Below are 21,125 nucleotides of genomic sequence, written 5' to 3'. Positions count from 1 at the left end.
TATGTTTTGGTGATCAACTTGCGGGTTCCGCCCATGAATCTATGCATAGGGGTTGGCACACGTTTTCGTCTTGACTCTCCGGTAGAAACTTTGGGGCACTCTTTGAAGTACTTTGTGTTGGTTGAATAGATGAATATGAGATTGTGTGATGCATATCGTATAATCATGCCCACGGATACTTGAGGTGACATTGGAGTATCTAGGTGACATTAGGGTTTTGGTTGATATGTGTCTTAAGGTGTTATTCTAGTACGAACTCTTGAATAGATTGATCCGAAAGAATAACTTTGAGGTGGTTTCGTACCCTACCATAATCTCTTCGTTTGTTCTCCGCTATTAGTGGCTTTGGAGTGACTCTTTGTTGCATGTTGAGGGATAGTTATGTGATCCAATTATGTTATTATTGTTGAGAGAACTTGCACTAGTGAAAGTATGAACCCTAGGCCTTGTTTCCTAGCATTGCAATACCTTTTACGCTCAATATTATCGCTTAGTTACCTTGCTGTTTTTATATTTTTAGATTACAAAAACCTATATCTACCATCCATATTGCACTTGTATCACCATCTCTTCACCGAACTAGTGCACCTATACAATTTACCATTGTATTGGGTGTGTTGGGGACACAAGAGACTCTTTGTTATTTGGTTGCAGGGTTGCTTGAGATAGACCATCTTCATCCTACACCTCCCACGGATTGATAAACCTGAAGTCATCCACTTGAGGGAAATTTGCCACTGTCCTACAAACCTCTGCACTTGGAGGCCCAACAACGTCTACAAGAAGAAGGTTGTGTAGTAGACATCATAGTCTCATTTGGTTTTTGCACAACGAGGGCTAGGTCCCAAATGTCAGTCGACCCTGTTTGATCAGGGTTGTATTCGACATGGGTGGTGGGTGGGTTCAAATTTTTTGCTCCGATCCGATCTGACATCGGTTCCCCTGATGAGTTCTCCCAAGGTCGATCTAACCTCGACCCTGGTCCTTTTTGTGGGGCCTGGCTTGCCTGGCCGCCGTATTGTATCATCAGACCCAAGCTCCAGGCTTGATCCGATAAAGAGTAGTTTCCGTCCCACACCCGATATAACACTGGTGCTCAGGTGGAAGTTACATGTTGTTCCTCGACCGGATCTACTGTCATGGAGGAGGGGACCATAGCAGGATCTAAGTCGTCTAGCTCGGTGTCTTGACAAGGTGGTTCGAGCTTCAATCTTCTCTGATGGTTCGGTCAAGCCAAGGTAGGGCGCCTAGGTTGCATCGGGGACGATATGATCATCGGTTGCTGACGCCATCGAGCCGCTTTGACTACACAGAGGGGCCTGTATGGGCCACCAATGATGGAATCGGATCCGACAGATCTTGGGTATGGGGTCCCGAGTTGGTAGTCTTGGCACGATGGTAACAGGGACACATGATTTTACCCAGGTTCGGGCTCTCTATAAGAGATAACACCCTACGTCCTACTTTGACTGTATCGATTAATGGGGTACAGAGTACAGATTGATCTACCATGAGATCGTGTACGAATGAGTTGGCCTCTATGGCCTACACCTTTGCGTACCACATGTTTGGGAGCCGACATGGTTGGCACCCCCCTTATCCAGTACACCATCACCGCCATACACGGATTTTTTTCACTTCCTTTTTAATCTTAAAAAAATGTCCGCGGCGGGAGAATCGAACTCCAACCCTCAAAGTTTACTTCAAGTTCTAGTAACCAACTAGGATAGGTTACTTGTTGTGCCCACTTGCTTTTTTCGTTTCTTATGTGGCAAATATAACTTCGTTAACTTTCAAGCCCTTTTTCGTGTTTTAAACTAGGTTTTGTTCTATTTTATTCTGGGTTTTTTAACATTTTCTTTTTCTTTGTTTTTTTATCTTCAGTTTTTTCAAATGCATGAACTTTTAAAAATAAAAAAATAAATTCATGATTTTTTTCTCAAATTTGTGAATCCTTTTCAATTTCTCAAACTTTTTTTGCAACTTTCTTAGTTGGGCCAAGGCTTAAGGTTTTTTTTTCATTTTCTAATTTTTAGTTTTTCTTCTCTTTTTCCGTTAATTCAATTTTCTCTGTTTTGAACTATCTCATTCTTTCTGAAACATGTTCAAAATTAGAAAAAAAATGGTATAGCAAAAAAAAAAATTCAAGTATTTCTTACAATTTTACAATATGTTCTGCAATTTCAAGGATGTCAAGAAACAACATTCTTGAAATGACCTCAACTTTTGAAAATAGATGGGGATGCTCATGGTAGGCATCCATGTCAGGTTTGAATGACTTTCAACATCGTATGCAAGTTGCGACAGGTCCAGCCATTTATCGTCCTTTTTTGACCGAGAAAACTCCATAAAATGTAAAATTTATCGAAAACTAAAACAACTTGGCATGGTGTCTTGAATTTTTCATACAATGCCATGGAAAAAATTAGGCCAGTTTCAAGGATGTCAAAAAACAGTGTGCTTCATATTGACCCTTCTGGCCTTTAACCGAACACTCTATGTTGAATATAGTTTATTTTTGGACATTCTTAAAATGACCATGACTTTTGCAGGCAGGTGAGTATGCCCATGGTACACATCCATGTCAGGTTTGAATGATTTTCGACACCGTATGTAAGTTGCGACACGTCCGAGCATTTATCAGCCTTTTTTACCGAGAAAACTGCAAAACTTGTTGAAATCCAAGCAACTTGGCATGGTGCCTTGAATTGGTCATACAAGGCATGAAAAAAATTGGGGTCATTAGACGGATGTCAGAAAAAATTGGCGCCATCTTTATCCAATTTTTTAAAATGCGAATATTTACATGTTTTGAGAAAACTTGAAAAAGCTATCAATTTTTGAAATTTTGTACAAATATTTGAAGGCATGAGCATTTTTTTTAAATGAAAGAAAAACGAAAAAACAAAAAACATAACAGAAAACAAGCAGAAAAAATAGTGAGAAAAAGACCGCCCGACATATACTCCTTTTATCTTTTTTTATGTTTTTTGTATTCTTTTTTGTTTTATTTTACATTATTTATATTTCTAGATATTCTATCTTAAAAAATACTTCACATAGAACATTTCCAAAAAAATTAATCAAGTATTTAAAAGTGTTAAATGTGTATAGAAAGGGTGTTTCTCATGTATACGAAAAAGTATAAAACAAATACAATGTTTATGAAAAAAGTTGATGTAATTAAAAATAATGTTCATCAAGCATTTGGAAAATATTAATCAAGAATTTAAAAAATGTTGAATGTGCATGAATAAGTTGGCATGTATTAAAAATGTTAATCTGGTATTTGAAATATTTTAAATGTTTATAGAAAAAATGTTGACCATGTGTTCAGAAAATGTTATTTTGATATTTGAAAAATATTAATCAAGTGTTTTAAAAATATTCAATGTGTATGGAAAAAATATTTCTCATGTATTCATAAAATGTTAATCAAGCATTTAAAAATGTTAAAATGTGTATTAAAAATGTTAATCCTAGCATTTGGAAAATGTTAAACTTGTATTTGGAAAAATGTTAACCAAGCATTACATGTGTATAAAAAAAGTTGACCATGTATCAAAATTAATTGTATTTGAAAATGCCAAATGTACATTAGAAAAATGTATTAGATATGTACCAAACTGTGTATAAAAAAGTGAGACCTAAGAGAGAAAAAACGATGAACAATGAGAATGAAACAAACAAAACCAAAGAAAAGAAAAAGCCAATGAAAACCAAAGGGAAAGAGAGAAAAGGGAAAGAAAAGAAAGAAAAAATCAGTGAAAATAGAGAAAGAAAAGAAGAACCCGGTTAAAATACAAAGAAAACCTAGAAAAAACAAGTGAAACCCGGCTTTTTTACCCTCAAGTAAGTCACGTTCTACTATGATATCACAAAGCTGGCAGTGGCTTGTAGTGTTGGTTAGCAACCAGGAGACACGACATCGATCCCTCTTTTTCCCTTTCAACTCCCTATTACTGTATCGCTTCAGCGAGAGATCCTTCCACGTACGCCGTATACGTTCCGGCAGACAACCCACCATACATATAAAAGTGGGTACGATCTGCCAAAGGTCTATATTGCCCTTTGTACGTTTAGTGGAGGGGGTTGTACCGAAGCAGGGCTCAAAACAAAATTTGCTCTGGTACAATAGAGAGAGTTGCCATGCATGTCCAGGAATTTACCATGCTACAGCAGGACGATTTGCCATGCTATGCTGATAAGTTCTCATACATGATTTCCAGTAATTGCATGCTTAGAGCAACTCTAGCAGAGTCGCCATATTTGTAATCGTCATCCGTCATATGAAGCGCGCCCATACAGATATGGAGGCTAGGGAGATGACGCGCAAACTCGGAGTCTTCATATTTACTGCCTTCATAATCGTGAGACCCACTTGTCAATGGGACATCATTTTCCCCAAACCCCTGTAATCCCACATGAGGTGGGGGTCACCTGAAGTTTTCACGCCACATGCACTTTAGATGCAACTGTCATATGAAGTGCGCTCGAAAATTCAGCCCCAAGTCACCATATATGGAGGTTGAGAGGTCATATATGGAGGGCACTACATAAATTATGGTATCATGTTAGGTATGGCGACTCTGCTAGAGTGCTTTTTGGGATCAAAATCGTCATAATAGCGGTTATTATGGCGATCGGGACGATATAACGATTCTGCTAGAGTAGCTCTTGCAACATGGACAAATGCCATGCTACATAGGGTCATTCCCTAAGAAGGGTGCACGGGAGGGAGGGGCGTGCCCATGGGGATTGCCATGTGTCACTACTTAAAAATTCATGCGCTGGGAGCATTCCCTCCTAAATCCACTTCTACCAAACATCAACTCGATAAGATTTCTATTATTTTATTACACTTTTGATATATGAGAAGTTTCAAGAGTTCCCTCTAACTGAAAAGTTAACAAGCAACTGCCCACTTTGAGGATGAAGGCAACACACACAAAATAGTAGATGGTGAATGAGAAAGTTGACCAAGCTAGCTTATTGTATACCGATAGGTGTCCAAGCAGGGTGGTAGAAGAACATATGCTTAGACACATCCTCTTCGCATTTACGAGAAGCAAATCTGTGCCTCTCGTGAAAGAAAAAAATATTTTTTGCTTTTCCGGGAGCCACAACTGTGCATCTCGCGGAAGCAAAACTGTGCCTCCACGAGAAGCAAATATGTGCCTCTTGTGGAAGAAAAAAACCTCGATTTGTGCCTCTCGCGAAAGCAAAATTGTGTCTCCAAGAGATGCAAGTTTGTGTCTCTCGCGGAAGAAAAAAGACATGTTTTTTTCTTCTCCGAGAGGCACAACTCTCGGAAGCAAAATTGTACCTCCACGAGAAGCGAATCTATGCCTCTCATGAAAGAAAAAAAAACATGTCTTTTTCTCTTTCCAAGAGACAAATCTGTGCCTCTTATGGAAAAACCGTATTTTTTCATTTTTGAGAGGCACACTCGTGAAAGCAAATATGTGCCTCTCGCGAAAGAAAAAACGTGTTTTTCGCGCAAAAACAATTTGTCCAAAACTTAGGGAAAACCGGGCGAAACCGAAAGGCTAAAAAACAAAAAAATCATTTAAAACCTAAAAACGCGTATAGAAAAATAAAAATAGCATAAAATTCAAAGGGAGCGACAAGCACATGACACGTGACCCTTGTGGGGCTCCCTCAAGGGATACCCTTCAATTAGTTGCTCAGAATATAACAACCACGAATGACTGAGATTTTGTTAATCCTCAGATGTGTGAGAATTAACAAACTGATTATTTTATTACGCTCTTCACAAATTACTAGTATCGGGAGTTCCCTCCAACCGAAAATTTAACAAGCGGCTGCCCACCTTATTCAATACCTTTTGAAACCGCTAGACTCTAAAGTACTCCCTCCGTTTCAAAATAGATGACCCAACTTTGTATTAACTTTGTACTAAAGTTAGTATAAAGTTAAGTCATCTATTTTGAAACGGAGGGAGTACATCATTAAATACATCATTACTTCAGGATGAAGAAAATGCACTAAAACTGGGCACCATGTATACTATTAGATGGTGAAGGAGAAAGTTGTCCAAGCTAGTAAGCTTATTTGTATACTGAATTACTGATAGGTGGCCAAGGAGGGTGGAAGAAGGACATATGCTCAGACGCGCATCCTCTTGGCATCGCCTTCAGGCGCGTGCTTGTCGGTTCCATTGCCTGGTTTACTAACCTGGAAACAGAAAATGTGAAGTGGCGTATCAGTGACGGTGCTCCGTAGTAGACGATCCACATGACAATATTCTTTTAAAGCCACTTGCTCACATTCTCCTCGGGGACGATGGCGAACCGCTTCGAAGGAGGGACCCAGACTTTAGCTGAAAAATATGAAGACATGTCGTAAACTGAACATGAGAAAATGCATGTGCACAGACCTTCCAGCAGAGCTTCATGTAAATGCAAACCTGTCATTGGAACAGCGTTTGATGACTCCAACTGCTTGCAAGCAGACCCGTCCAGGCTTAGGGCATCGATCATCTTGGGTGTGTTCCTTCACGAGGTGCAATCGTTTTGTTGATTCATTTATCATACATTATATTATATAAGAAAAGGAACTGATTGGCACGACCTGGGGTGGCAACTGGCAAGTACCTCGTCAAATAGGAAGATCAACAACATGCAGGAGTGCTTATAAATGTTTACCTGTCGATTATTTCACCATGACCAAGCTGTCCACTGGCACCCCTGCCCCATGAGAAAACATTCTTGTTTTCTGTCAGGGCAAGAGTATGCCTCCATCCACAGGCAACCTGTGCAATTTTCTGCAATCCACATACCCATATGTAAATGAACCTAAAGAACAAAACTATATCATAGCATCGAATGTGGAATGCATCGTCACATGATTTAATGAAACAGATCATAAACGTTGCAGCCCCAAGCCACAAACATATCCTTTAGTTTTTATGAGCAACCGATTTTGTAAAAAATACTTCACGCACCTGTTCATCGGGAAAATTCACCTCCACGGGGGAACAGTGATCGACGTCATCTCCAACACCAACTTGGCCAAACTACATTTTGAAAATACAGGTCAGGACAAGAAGAAGAGAAGCAACTGCAAGATGTAACCAGAATGGTTTTGTTTGACTGTACAAATGTAATTTTTCAAGCTAAATCGGTACCCAAAACAAGACCAGCATCAGAGAATGAATTGGATACAGGCGGCTAGCAATGGCATATAGCATAAAGCTCACGCTTTCAGTGGGTTTTCCTTATCGAACATGCTTATGTGTGTTGGCAGTTGTGTTTGGTAGCAAACTGAAGCGGTGGGTTGGTTATGTCAAGGCAAAACAATAATAGATGAATTTCCAAAAAGGTGATAACTTATAAAGATGCATAATAAGGAGACCAAGTCCTCAACTTTCATTTCTCTATGTTCTATGGATCACATTATACATTAATAGAGGTGTGTGCTCATAGAATAGAATGATAAACATCACATGTAATGACCAAATGAATTTGATGTTCATACATAAGAAATGATGTAATGAAAGCAAAATTAATGCAGATAAGGGGACCATATAATATGAATAAAAATACAAGTATATGACTAATCACCTTGTTCCACCCCCATCCATAGAGTTTCCCATCTGAAGCGACTGCCATTGTATGCCTCCACCCACCTGCAATCTACACCACCAGATCATGTCTTAATAAATAAATAAATAAAATTCATATGGTGATACTATTCATGCATTTGATTCAAAGGAATGGACCATTGGGAAAACGTAGGAATTTCTCCTTTGGGTTGAGTTCCGTAGGAAAAACAAATAAATTGCAATCCACTTAAGCCTCTTTTTTACATGCATGTCCACAAAGAACAAGACAAATGCCATAAGTAGAACAATATTAAATCCATCTTACCTTTGAATATGAACCTTATTTTAACCATAATTTTTAGGATTCCTCTGTTTTTCCTATTCCTACAAATCAAACACACGCTTTTATAGAATTCTGTGTTTTCACAATCCTCAGTTTTCCACATGCAATCCTATCCTATTCATGGGTATTTCCTAATCCCGTGTTTTTGAAACCTTGTGAATCTAACAGGCCCTGGAACTTTAAAAAAAAATTGAACCCTTTGGAAACCATTTTCCCAAGTTCTAGCAAGTGGACCCTAGTAAAAACCATTATGGAAGGTTAGTATGTTGTATAAGGGAAACTCTAGTCGATCCTCAAAATTTAATTCACGAAAGCACGCTTCAAAAACCTAACCCTAAAAAACTCTCATATTTTTGGGTGACATTCTAATTGATCCCCAAAACTTAAATCACTATAACTTTTATTTCACTAGTTCTCACTTCCTTTTTCTAACTTAAAGTCCATTTCACCCACTTTTTGGTAACTTATTAATTCAGAACTTCATGTAAATCATTCATATATTTCAACGATATTCCAACACAACACGTAATCCAAGAATGAATCATATAGTAAAAAAAATCAAGAAATGGACCGTACGATGATATATGACATTGTTATTCATCCCACGCAAGTTGCCAGTTGTGCTTTATGAGCTCATTTGTAGTTCCAGTAGCATCCCTCCTGAGAGTGCATTTCCCTCCCTAAGTGATTTTGGTGTTGAAGACAATAGAATTTGCAGTCTAATCGTGTGCATGAGCTACACAAATATATTTGGAAGTGGCCCAAGAAGGTTAGGTTTCCCTCTGAAAGAAAAAGAGTGAAGAGGGTGTTCCGGTGATTTATTTTCTTCGGGTCGTAGGAAAACCGTACTATTAAGAGAGGGCCGCGTTGGAAGGTATGGGTAAAATCAAACACGTACACAAAACCAGAGTTGCACCCACATTTCCTTCCCAACATTCAAGGAGTTCTCCATTCTAAACTATCGGTTCAGGTTTTCACTACCCGATAGTACCGGGTTAGTGAGCGGTAGTACCGCTCCCTTCATGGGAGCAGTATTGCTTCTGGCTACCCACAGGCCTGTAGTACCGTGCACAAGGCCAGTAGTACCACTCCGCTGTTGGAGCAGCACTACCCGACCAAGTGATAGGCCTACTAGTAGTTTATTTTAGCTGGTACTACCGTACCCCGGAGCGGTTATACCGCTCAACCTTTGAAGTGTAGCTCGACGGGGGTCGCGGTAGTACTGCTCTCAAGTTAGCGATAGTACCGCTTAGTGTAATTTCTAGCATAACGGTTGGATTGGGGGAGCTATATAAAGGGGATCTTCTTCCTCCTTCTGACCTACCTCTTTCATCTCTCTCTCTCTCTCTCTCTCTCTCTCTCTCCTCCTTTGTTGCCCAAAACTTTATCTTGCTCGATCTCTCTCCCTAGCCAAACAAACTTGTTGACCTTCTAGGATTTGGGAGAGAAGACATAGATCTACACTTCCACCAAAGGAAATTTTATCCCCCCCTACTATCCCTTATGGATCTTGTTACTCTTGGGTGTTTGGGCACCCTGGACGGAAGAGGTCACCTCGGAGCTCAAATCCATCGTGGTGAAGCTTCATGGTGTTGTTTGGATCCTCCAATTAAGTTGTGGAGATCGCCTCAACCTTGTTTGTGAAGGTTCCGGTTGCCGCCTCCAAGGGCATCAAATAGTGGAATCGTGGCACCTTGCATTGTGCGAGGGCACGAAGAGAATAAGGCGACTCATTGTGACGCTTGGTGAGTATCGTGCCGCCACACCTCTCCAACAGATACATACCTCCCCCAAAGGAGGGAACTCCAGGAACTACATCATCGCGTCACTTGCGGTTACTTCTTTCCTTTACTTGTTGCAAACTAGCTTTATTGTGTATTTTTCCAGCTTGCTGTTTTTTGTGAGCTAGGCGTATAGGTTGTCCATCTAGTTGTATATCTAGATAAACTATATTATTGTTGTATCCCTTAATTTTGGAAAAGAGAATAAAAATGGTTAGTCGTCTATTAACCTTCACCTCCTTTGAGTGAACCAATGATCATGCATTTTGATTGCATAGCAAATGGGCAGAAAGAGCTCCCTCGACATTTTGAGGCATCGCCTGATAGGTCATCCGGCTACACCGCACTATCAACGAAGTAATCAGTCATCACCTTGGCATGATCATCCATCCTATTGCGCCAAATGTGCCTACACCATCGCTGAAGACATGCTTTGATCCTTCTTCATGCATTATGATCAGCAAGTCCATTATGAAATCTTCATCATCTTCCTCCTCCGACGATGATGATTCGTCAAAGAAATCATGAACATTGATGCTCATCTACCAATATGCCCTACTCGTTAATTGTCGCATAAAAGGGGGAAATAGAAGAAGATTAGAGTAGGTGCAACGAGTTGGGCAAGTCGTCGCGCGGGGGGGGGGGGGGGGGGGGGCACAGGGCGGTTGTATGAGAGGGCTTTGCTGGTTCTCCCGGACATGGGCTGAGAGCCGCTAATGTCGGCTTCAGTAGGTGGCAGTGCTCGAGCTTGGTTGCCGAATGAGCTCGTGGTCGAGCTTGGTTGTTGCCATAGTCATCTAGACGACGTGACGACTTTATGGAAGGAGGCTACCTCGTATGGAGGCTTCGACGCCGGTGAACTCTCGAAGAGGGCAGGGATGGGTAGAGGCCTGGAGGAGGAGGGGACGAGCAGTTGCGATTTGAATTAGAATAGTCCTCCCGCCTGAATTTCTCAGATTAGCTAGGAGGAGGCTTTTTTTGCTCGACACAAATTTTTTCTAGGATTTAAAAATATAGGATCTTGATAAGTGCCACACGTGTGGCACGAAGCAATTCCGCCCTGACTTTTTATGGCAAGTTTAGTTACCCAAGGATGGCAACTTTTTTTTTTGAAGGGAAGGATGGCAACTTCAGTTGTGAAGCATGATAACTTTCTGTTTGATGGCAAGTTTTTTTTTTTAAATTTTTTTTATGGCAATTTCAGTTGTGAAAATGTCAGGACAGTGTTACTACTTGCCACACGTGTGACACTTATTATTTGAGAAAATACATTGGGATCAGTTAGAGTATGTTAACTCGCACAAACGGCAGTTTTGGGGAGTTAAGATTTCTTTTTTGATCGGTTAGAGTTGTCCATTTTTCTTCGCGGGGGATTAGAGTTGCCCTTAGATTTAGTACCTGAGAAATGGAAACGTCTTTGAGGGCCTCGAGCTTGCGTGGAACGAGATGGTCTTCGAAATCACCATGGCCTAGCTGGCCATACTTGCTCCACCCGTACGTGTACAGGCCACCAGACGACGACACAGTGACCGAGTGGCGCCACCCACATGCAACAAGCACCATCTTTTCTCCCTGCAAGATTAAGAGTTTACAAAGGGACAGGCACAAGCACTTATTCAGAACGCAGAAACTTTTAGTAGACAGTTGAATTAGCACAGTATCGGGAGAAGATTCCGCAAAAGATTACCCACCTCAACGGAAGAAACCTTTTCCGGGACCGATCGGTCGTCGCGGTCGCTGAGACCTAGGTTGCCGTATCGACCCCAGCCCCATCCGTAGAGATGGCCATCTTCTGTTATGGCCGTCGTATGCTCGGCGCCAGCAGCGATCATTTTTACGCAGACACCCTGCACACATTCTTCTGTCACTCTCGGTGGTGGTGCAGGGTTTGGTGTACAAGCTAGGAGCATGATTTTGCGCTCCTATTTGTTAGTATGTAAAGCAAACTTCCATAACGGTAATCCGCATATGAGCCGACACTCATTTGTTCCAAATAAACAGTAAAATTAAAAAAGAATAGCAAGAAAAATTAAAAAAATAAAAACTGAAATTGTTGGGCATCCCAGATGCCCGAGTGCGCTAGGAGCATGCAAATTGTCATCATGAAATGATAATCGAGGAGCTCTACACAATAAAAACAAAATTAGGCCTTCAAAGTGTCTTTTTTCTAAGTTTTACTGAGACCCCATTTTTTTGTCTACAGCTCCTGGAACGTTGTTTCACTATGAAATTCCGCACGCTCCTAGCATGTCAAAAGATAACAATTTTAAAAAAAATTGCTATTTTTTTACTGTTTATGGAGGGGTGTAGATGAGCCCGGGTTCCAAAACAACATTCCTCATCGTGTATTTTTTTTTAGCCGAAACCATAGAACAATTGTTCTACGGTATTTTCATTATTATAATAAAATTATGTACAAAAGAAAAACTAATTACCACATTGTATACTGGTTAGCTATAAGATATACTTCTACTCAAGTAGAATCCAGAAATACTGACTGATGCAAATATGATATTAAAAAAAAAACACTAGCACTTTTGCTTCAAAACGCCCCCCCTAGAGAAATCAACGAAGGAGATCTTCACATAACCCTTCATAATAAATGGTAGGATGGTCTTCTAAAAAATATGTTGCCCGTATTGAGCGTGCTCTGTGTATGTACCGCCCGATCCTATTCAGCGCATCCCCCCCCCCCCCCCTTTCCGCTTCGGGCCTAGCCCATTTACTCTTTTTCTTTTCTGTTAAACCTCAAAAATATGGTGGTTTTGCTCTCCTATTTTTTTGTATGTAAAGCAAACTTCCACAGAGGTAATCCACAGACAAGCCGACGCTCATTTGTTCCAAATAAACAGTAAAATTGAAAAAAAAGCAAGAAAAAAAAACTGAAATTGTTTGGCATCCCAGATGCGCTAGGAGCATGCAAATTGTCATGGTGAAATGATAATCGAGGAGCTCTAGACAGTAAAAACAAAATCAGGCCATCAAAGTGTCTATTTTCTAAGTTTTATTGAGAGCCAATTTTTTTTCATCTACAGCTCCTTGAACGTTCTTTCACTATGAAAATCCGCATGCTCCTAGCGCACGAGCAACTTGGATGTCAAATGATAACAATTTTAAAAAAATTGGCTATTTTTTACTGTTTATGGAGGGGTGTAGATGAGCCCGGGCTCCAAAACGACAGTCCTCACTACCACATTGTATACTTTTTATTGAGCGAAAACCGTAGAACAATCATTCTACGGTATTTTCATTATCATAACAAAAGTATGTAGAAAAGCAAAATTAATTACCACATTGTATACTGGTTAGCTACAGGATATACTTGAATCTAGAGATACTGATGCAAACATGATATTCAAAAATAAATAAATAACACTTCTGCTTCATGACATCCCTTCCTAAACAAATCGACGAAGGAGATCTCTTCATAACCCTTCATAATAAAGGGTACGATGGTCTTTTTTAAAATATATCGCCCGCATTGAGCGCGATACCGCCCGATCCTATTCAGCGCACACCCCTTCCCCCTCCCCCACCCCCCTCTGCTCCGGGCCTGGCCCATTTACTCTTTTTCTTTTCTGTTAAACTTCAAAACAAAAATGTGCGGCCACGTGATTCCAACTCCTGACCTCCCGGTTAAGTGCAACTATATAAACCAAGTTGGGCAACTGACCCGACATGCCTAGTTTACTTCTTTTTTCCTTCTTCAAAACAACGCTAAAAAATACATGACTTTCTTGTTTGGGTTTTCTTTTGTATTCTTTGTTTTTTGTTTCAAGTGATTTTTCTTCTGTTTTTATTATATTTTCCTATTCCTTTTTTCATTTTCATTTTTCTTTTTTTAAATAACGAGTTTTATTTTGAAATCATGAATTTTCTCAAATTCATGAACCTTTCAAAGTCATGAACATTTTCTTAAATTTCTGAACTTTTTTTTAAATCCATGAAAAAAATCGAATGCATGAACTTTTATTAAAATGCATGAATGTTTTCCAAATCACGAACTCTTGTCAACTTTTACGCACTTTTTATCAAAACCCGTGAACTTTTTTTAAATTCCTGAACTTATTTCCAAATCCGATTAAAACATCAAATCCAGGAATTTTATTTTCAAAGCCGTTGAATCTTTTGTTGTGATTTTTTTAATCTGCGAAAATTTCAAATTCTCGAACATTTTTTCAAAATTGGTGAACTTTTACAATCCCCGAATGCTTGGGTCGGCCCATCAGGCGCCCGACGGGAGCGATGGCATAGCCTAGCTGGGCCACGGCTTAAGCATTTTCTTTTTCCAGTTTTCTTTTATTAGTTTGTTAATTAATTTTCTCCTTTTTAATTTTTTTGAAACTGTTCTAAAATTTTGAAATATTATCTGGAATACCCAAAACTTTCTTGTTTTCAAATATTGTTTAAAATCTTAACAATTATTCAAGATTTTCATAATATGTTCCAGTTTTTTGAATTGTTTGTTCACAAATTTAAGAAATGTTTCCGTTTCAAACAAAGTTGATAATGTTTTTGAAAGTATGTGTATTGCAATTTTTGATCAGAATTTTCATTTATTGTTAGGATTATTTATTTATTTTTTTGGAAAAATTGTTCGAGTTTGTAAAACTTTTTTAACATAATTTGAAATTTAAAACTTGTTGAAAATTTTCAAGAAATGGTTAGGACATAAGAAAATGTTCATGTTGAATTATAATGAAGGAAATTGTAAATAATATAATTATTCAAATTAGGAAAAACTACATGCTCACAGACGGACCCTTCTAGCCTACCCAAACACTCTTCGTTGAACATGGTTTACTTTTGGACATGCATGAAATAAATCCAACTATTTCAAGCAAGCGGGCATTCCCATGGAGGCATCCACACCAGGTTTGAACGAATTCTGACACTGCATGCAAGTTTCGCCACGGCCGACCATTTATCTGGCTTTTTTCACCGAGAAAACTCTTAAAAATGTGAACTTCTCGAAAACCCAAAGAACTTAGCATGGTGCCCTTCTGGCGTATCCGAACACCCTCCGTTGAACATGTCTATTTTTGGACGTGCACCATATAACTCTAACTTTTTCTCTCAGGTGGGCATGCCCATCGTTGGCATCCATGCCAAGATTGAACGAATCCCGACACCGTATGCAAGTTGTGTCACCTCCGACAATTTATCGGGGTTTTTTCACCTAGAAAACTCCAGAAAATGCAAAACCTGTCGAAAACACAAATAACTTGGCATGGTGCCTTCAATTGGTGATATAAGGCTATAAAAAATTGGGGCCAATTCAAGGATGTCGAGAAACAACGTGCTCTGAAACAGAGCCTTCTAGATTACCCGGAAACCCTCCGTTGAACATGGTCTACTATTGAACATTTTTAAAATGACCCCAACTTTTGCTACCAGGTGGACATGCCCATGGCATGCATCCATGCCATGAATGATTTCCGACACATATGCAATTTGTGACACGTCCGGCCATTTATCTGCCTTTTTTGACCGAGAAAACTCTACAAAATGCAAAATTTTCCGAAAACCAAAACAACTTGGCATGGTGCCATGAATTGGTCAAACAAGCTAATGAAAAAAACTGGGGTCATTTGACAGATGTCGAGAAATAACTTGCTCTCAAACAGAGCCTTCTGCCCTACCTGGACAACCTACGTTGAGCATGGCGTTTTTTGGGGACATTCTTGAAATGACCACAACTTTTGCCAATGGCTGGACATGGCCATGGTAGGCATACATACTAGGTTTGAAAGAAAAAAGTATTTAAAATCATAATTTAAACATGTACTATAATTGTTAATTTAAGTTTTTAACATAACTAATAAATACAAAAGCATAAATTAAAAGGAGTAAATGATTTTCTTAAAAAGCATTTAATAAATGTTAGACACAATAATAATTTTAAATGATAATTTAAAACATTTCCTTAAAACTGTTATTTTGGTGTTCCCAATAATATAACTGGTTTCAAAAAAGAAGAATAAAGTTTGAAAGGAGAAATGAATTAACAAAAGAAGAGAAGAATAACGAGAAAAATAGAAAGAAAAAAAAGCTTAGGCATTGGCCCAACTAGGCGACGATATCACTCTTGTCTGGCGCATGTTGGGATTTCCTAAAACTATTTGCATTTAAAAATAAATGATGATTTTGAAAAAGTTTGGAAATTCAAAAATTGTTAATGTTATAAAAAATTGTTGAAGTTTCATAAACATCTTCGTGTTTTCAAATTTTGTTTGTAATTTCAAAAAAAAATTGGGAATATAAAAAATGTTCGTGCTTTCGGGTAAAAGTCTGAAGTTAAAAAATTATTCTTATTTTCAATTTTTGTTCAAAAATTTAAAAAATTCGGGATTTCAGAAAATATTGCCGCTTTCAAAAATTCTTGACATATCCAAAAAAGTTTGTTTCCTAATTTGTGTCGAGTTTCTAAAAATGATCTCATGCTTTCAAAAAATGTTCATGTTTTTTATTCTTTTCTCGTATTTTTTATAAAAAGTTTGGAATTTTCATTATTCTTTGCATTTCTATTAACTATTCAGGTTTATAAAACTTGTTTATACTCCCTCCGTTCCAAAATATAGTGCGTCCTCGGTTGCCGTGATTCAATTTTGACCAGAAATTTAACCAATGAGACCGACTGCGGCGGGAACAAAAAATATACTAGTGAATTCGTATTCAAAAGAAGTTTTCAATTATATCAGTCTCGTTGGTTAAATTTATGGTTAAAATTGAACCTCGAAAAGCGCGGGCACGCTATATTTTGGAATGGAGGGAGTATTTTTCAAAAAATGCTCGAAATCCCAAAAGTTATTCTCATTTTTCGAAAAATAGTTTGGAAATTCGAAAATTGTTCAAATTTTACAAAAAAGTTTGGAGTTTCATAAATTATTTGCTTTTTCCAAAAAATATTTGACATTTCCAAATTGTTCACATTTTTTAAAGAAAATTTTCAGTTGTTTTTAGATATGTTTTTATATATGAACACTGTTTTGTGTTCTTACAAAATTCGCGCTATATGAAATCACAAACAGTTGCTGGGTTGAGTGGCAAGCAGTTTGCTCGAATGGTGCGAGGTTATGAGTTTGAGTACTTGTGATCTTCCTTTTTGCAGTATTTTTTGTACATAAAAGGGACCTCCTTTTTTTTAGGTGAAAAAGGGACCTCCTTTTCCGCAGTATTTTTTCTATATAAAATGGACGATGTGACTTAATGGGCTGGCCCAGGTGCGCGAGAACTGACGCAGAGAGCCTAGGGTGTCTTCGTATGGCGTATACATCGTGAAAGGCCCATATTACCCTTTTATACGTTTATTAATGAGGGGGTTGTACCGAAGCAGAACTCGATAAAGTACCCAACAGCAGGGATGTCAAAGAAAAACTTTACACAACAGCCAACATAAGCCTTTTATTTGTATTTGAACTAAAACCACGACAAAAATTATGAAACGGTGGGAGTACTTACCTCAAAAGCCTTGATCTTTTGCGGGAGCAGCGAGTCTTCATTGTTTCCGAGACCAAGTTGCCCGTTCTGATTGCGCCCCCAGCTGAAACAAATTAAGCAGCAGCAGAAGGCAGTAGCTGAAACACATCAATACATGGCACAAAACTGCATGGCAACCTACCTAGCTACCGATGCATGGATGGAACTTTTTTGCCTTCGAGGATAATACTAGTACTCACTTATTAAGGTTTTGAGGGTAACTACACCTACCTATGCACTTGTCCGGTGACGGTGACGGCGAGGCAGTGGCTGTCACCGCAGGCGACCTGCTTGATCTTCATCCCCTGCAGGGCCACGACCGGCTGCGGGTTGAACACATCGCTGGAGTTGCCATGCCCCAGCCTCCCGAAGTCTCCCCTGCAGGCAGCACACGCAGCGCAGCCTCGTCACGTAGTACTACGAAACTACTGCAGAAGTAGAAGAGATCCCGGAGGAGGAGGAGGCGGCGTGCGGCGTACCATCCCCAGCTGTAGAGCTGCATCTCGTCGTCGGAGTAGGCGGCGGTGTGGTCGGCGCCGCAGACGACGGACGTAATGCGTGGCACGTCGAAGGAGGTCAGCACCGTCGGCACCGGCCGGTCCTCGGAGTCTCCGTGGCCGAGCTGCCCGTCCTCGCCCCGGCCCCAGGAGCACACCATCTGGCCCGCTGAAACACCACCACAACACGCTCCATCATCAGAACGACGAGAAGCCTAAGGCAAGGCAAGGCGGTTTGACGGCGCAGAGCAAGAGGAGCGGCGGCTTACAGAGCAGCGCGACCGAGTGGTTGGCGCCGGCGGAGATGAGGACGACGGACTGCTCCGGCGCCTCCGGGACCGCGTCGTCGACGGACGCCTCCGCCTTTGCGTCCATGCGTGAAAGAATCCACGGGTCTCAGCTACTCGCTCTCGAGTCTCGACTCTCGACCAGGTGGAGTGGAACTATGGAATGGAAGCAGTGCAGTGGAGTGGTACAAGTAGAGGGGGAGCAGGACGGGATGGGACGGTTAACCAACCAGACGTATTAATGTCACCAGGTAGCTTTTATCAAAGCAAGGTACCTCCGCTGTTTCACTCCACTATATACGCACGACGCACCTTGCTCCTCGGTCGACTTTGTCCGAGCGCATCAATGGCGTCGGGCCGTGGCGCCGCCGCATCCGCTGTACCCGCGTCACCCTGAGGCTGCATCTGCATGGGGCTCTCTCCGGGTCTTACTGCCTGCGTCACTGCACATGGAAGATATCTCTTGATCGCTTCTCGGGTCGAGATCCACGTGCCTTGCCCACGGAAGGAGCTAGAGCAGGGTCAGTACTCGGGCTGGCCTGGCCTGGCCTGTAATTATGATTCTGTGGATTTCTTGTTTGGAAAATCTATAAAACGCACGCACGCGCTTGTTGTCCTGTTCCACGCGCTACGGAAGTTTACATCCCCGAACTAGTTCACCTAAGAGAAAATTCGGAGGAATTGTTTTATCAACCCCTGCACGTGCGTACAAATAGACATTTTCCAAACAGTTTTGCTACGTCTCAGTCGACTTAGACTTCGTTATGTCTCAGTCGATGTTATATTCCATTGATCTTGCATTAAGATTCGTACAAAAATTTCTTTTCAGTTTTTTCTTTTTCTTCTCATATACTATATCACTTGAGTGAGACTTGGTTAAGTCTCAGTCGACTGAGACCTAGACACACCCTTTTCCAAAGTCCTACACCAAGCACAAAAATACGAGTATTACTTCCTGCTGGATCGGTTCTTATCCCTTTGGGGCCCGGTTCTACATCTTCCCATGCGAGGAGGTCGAAGAACCAAGCAATCTCTCGACTGGCCACGAAGGGGGAGGAGCGGTCGCTCCAGGGCTACACTTGTGGATGCCACATCGTGTGACATGGTAGTCGTCGCCACGGTGGGAAGCCGCTCCGCCCCTACTCATGATGGTGTCACCACCGTGCCGAATGTTGCTCCACCCCCTGCCATCAAGATTAGGCGCCATGGCCTTTGTTGATGTGTCGAGACGCTACTCTACTCAAGGTCACATAGGCCACCATTGTCGTGCCATGTCTGTTAACTTCCGCCGCCACCACCGTTGGGGATGCAAATGGTGAGGTGCTGATGGTGAACCACTGACGACAACTAGCAAAGAATCATTGAGCATGGAAGAAGTCGAGGCAAAGGAAAATGGATCAAGATCAGGGGAGAGTGCCAGAAAAGGGGGGTTACGGCAACTTTAGCCAATCCCTTAAAAAGGGTTAACTTCTTAAAATATTCTGTTTTGAGGAGTTAACCACATGTAGCAGATCTTCTATCCGGTTAACTCCTCAAATTTTGAGAAGATAACTCCGAAAAACTTGCCCTCTCTCATTTTTAAGCGGCCGCACACATCTCAGGAAAAAAAATTCTCCCTCCCAACTCCCACCTGCGGCGCCACCTCTTCCTGCCTTCGTTGCCTAATCTCTACTACAGATCTATATAGCATTGGCTGGTTAAATAGTATCATCACATACACGTTTCCGGCCGCTCACTACCTTGGGGTCAATGATGAGTGTCCTTTCACAAACGGGCAACTTGACCAGTCAGTGATAAAGAATAACCACAGGCGGACTAGCCAGTCAGTGTTACCTCTCTTATTGTCTACAAGTTGTAGATTACCACTGACTAGCTCTAGACATGTGGTCGTTAGTGATGTAAATATTCTGGATGGCATTTTGGGGCTGCACTGCTAGTAGCGTAACTACTAGCAGTGCAGCCCCAAGCTACACAGCAATACAAATAGCATTATCAAACACAAATATTTCCAATATTCCATTACATATGGACATATACAAAAGAATACAATTTATTTCATGTCATACACATACATTGCATTGGGTTTCCTCACATACAAACAGTTTCATATGATGATCTTCGTATTGGTACATTTTCACTTACAAGACTGGGCATCCTTTGTTGATTTCAAGGCAACACACTATTGAATACATCCTTCTTGTTGTTGATTGATGATCCTTGTTCCATTTTAATATCTGGAGAAATAAATAAAATAAAGCATGATGTATTTCATAGACAGATATCTTCTCAACCATGAACCAGCCTGCTAAATTTAAATACGAGTAGAAAACAAATTATATATATTGATTAAGTAGAGCGAGCTAGTTCGTAATATCTATACCATGTCTTGCTGACCCCTAGCCGATGAGATTTCGAGTCAATAATTGGTGCGACTATAACAACTAATGACACGAAGACTCCACATTTTTGTATAGTGCAGCAGAAATGGTGAAATGTCATTGTGACATTTCTTTCTCACTGTACAAAACATTTGTAAAGCACAGAGTGATATGTACATTCCACAAAATTGTCAGAAAAGCAAAGAGGTGAATAGTGTCCTCTATGCAAGAAAGAGAAAAATATACTTAGATAAGCACAAATAAAAAGTAAAAACTCAATAATTGATCAACTAATCTATCAAAGCTATCCACCCAATACTATTAGTTACTCCTACTTGTAATTCAAATACGATGTATAGCACAATTCATATTGCAAACAATATTTTCACATTCATAGGAAAAAATATTTGAACACATATCACAATGACATAGCAATTAGGACATTATTCTTTTTTAACTCTTAGCACAATGGCGTTAGACATAGCAATTGGAACATTGTTCTTTATGTAATTATTAGCACAATTCTTGATTGCCCTGGCTCAATGAAGACTAGTTGATTGCTCCCCCATACTCCACTATGGATGAGCCACTCTTCGGCACATCTTCACAAGTCTATTGTCACCACAATGGATGGCAAGCTTCAAGCAATACTAGAAAAAAATACACTTCCGTGATGATACGTATTTGTCACAGTAGGTCACATTTTCTGTCATGCATGTACATCCATGATGAATTTATGACAGAATCAAGATAGTCATACCTGTGCTGTCGTTGAAGTGTTCCATGACATTAC

General features: G+C 40.3%; 1 protein-coding gene across 1 annotated transcript; it reads right to left on the bottom strand.

Moving 5' to 3' along the window:
- Positions 1-5,708: 5,708 nt before the first annotated feature.
- Positions 5,709-18,206, bottom strand: LOC109746427 (ultraviolet-B receptor UVR8). Its single transcript, XM_020305547.3, has 12 exons — positions 17,937-18,206; positions 17,650-17,836; positions 17,402-17,548; positions 17,153-17,234; positions 11,383-11,538; positions 11,090-11,263; positions 7,587-7,658; positions 6,968-7,039; positions 6,669-6,787; positions 6,431-6,516; positions 6,291-6,343; positions 5,709-6,198 (listed from the first exon to the last, which is right to left on the bottom strand). Exons 1-12 carry the CDS (start codon positions 18,040-18,042, stop codon positions 6,130-6,132), a joined length of 1,323 nt encoding a protein of 440 aa, XP_020161136.1. The 5' UTR covers positions 18,043-18,206; the 3' UTR covers positions 5,709-6,129.
- Between the last annotated feature and the right edge of the window lie 2,919 nt (positions 18,207-21,125).

Source organism: Aegilops tauschii, chromosome 6, assembly GCF_002575655.3.
Source record: "Aegilops tauschii subsp. strangulata cultivar AL8/78 chromosome 6, Aet v6.0, whole genome shotgun sequence".
Lineage (NCBI taxonomy): Eukaryota > Viridiplantae > Streptophyta > Magnoliopsida > Poales > Poaceae > Aegilops > Aegilops tauschii.
This window is presented reverse-complemented; position numbering and strand designations above follow the sequence as displayed.

Bases quoted from the DNA above. Each gene is read 5' to 3' on its own strand.
- LOC109746427 (XM_020305547.3), bottom strand. From the start codon at position 18,042: ATGGACGCAAAGGCGGAGGCGTCCGTCGACGACGCGGTCCCGGAGGCG. The intron at 6,517-6,668 runs GTAAACATTTAT...CACCTCGTGAAG, and splicing joins CATGGTGAAATAATCGACAG to GAACACACCCAAGATGATCG. The intron at 6,199-6,290 runs GTGAGCAAGTGG...TTCTGTTTCCAG, and splicing joins CCATCGTCCCCGAGGAGAAT to GTTAGTAAACCAGGCAATGG.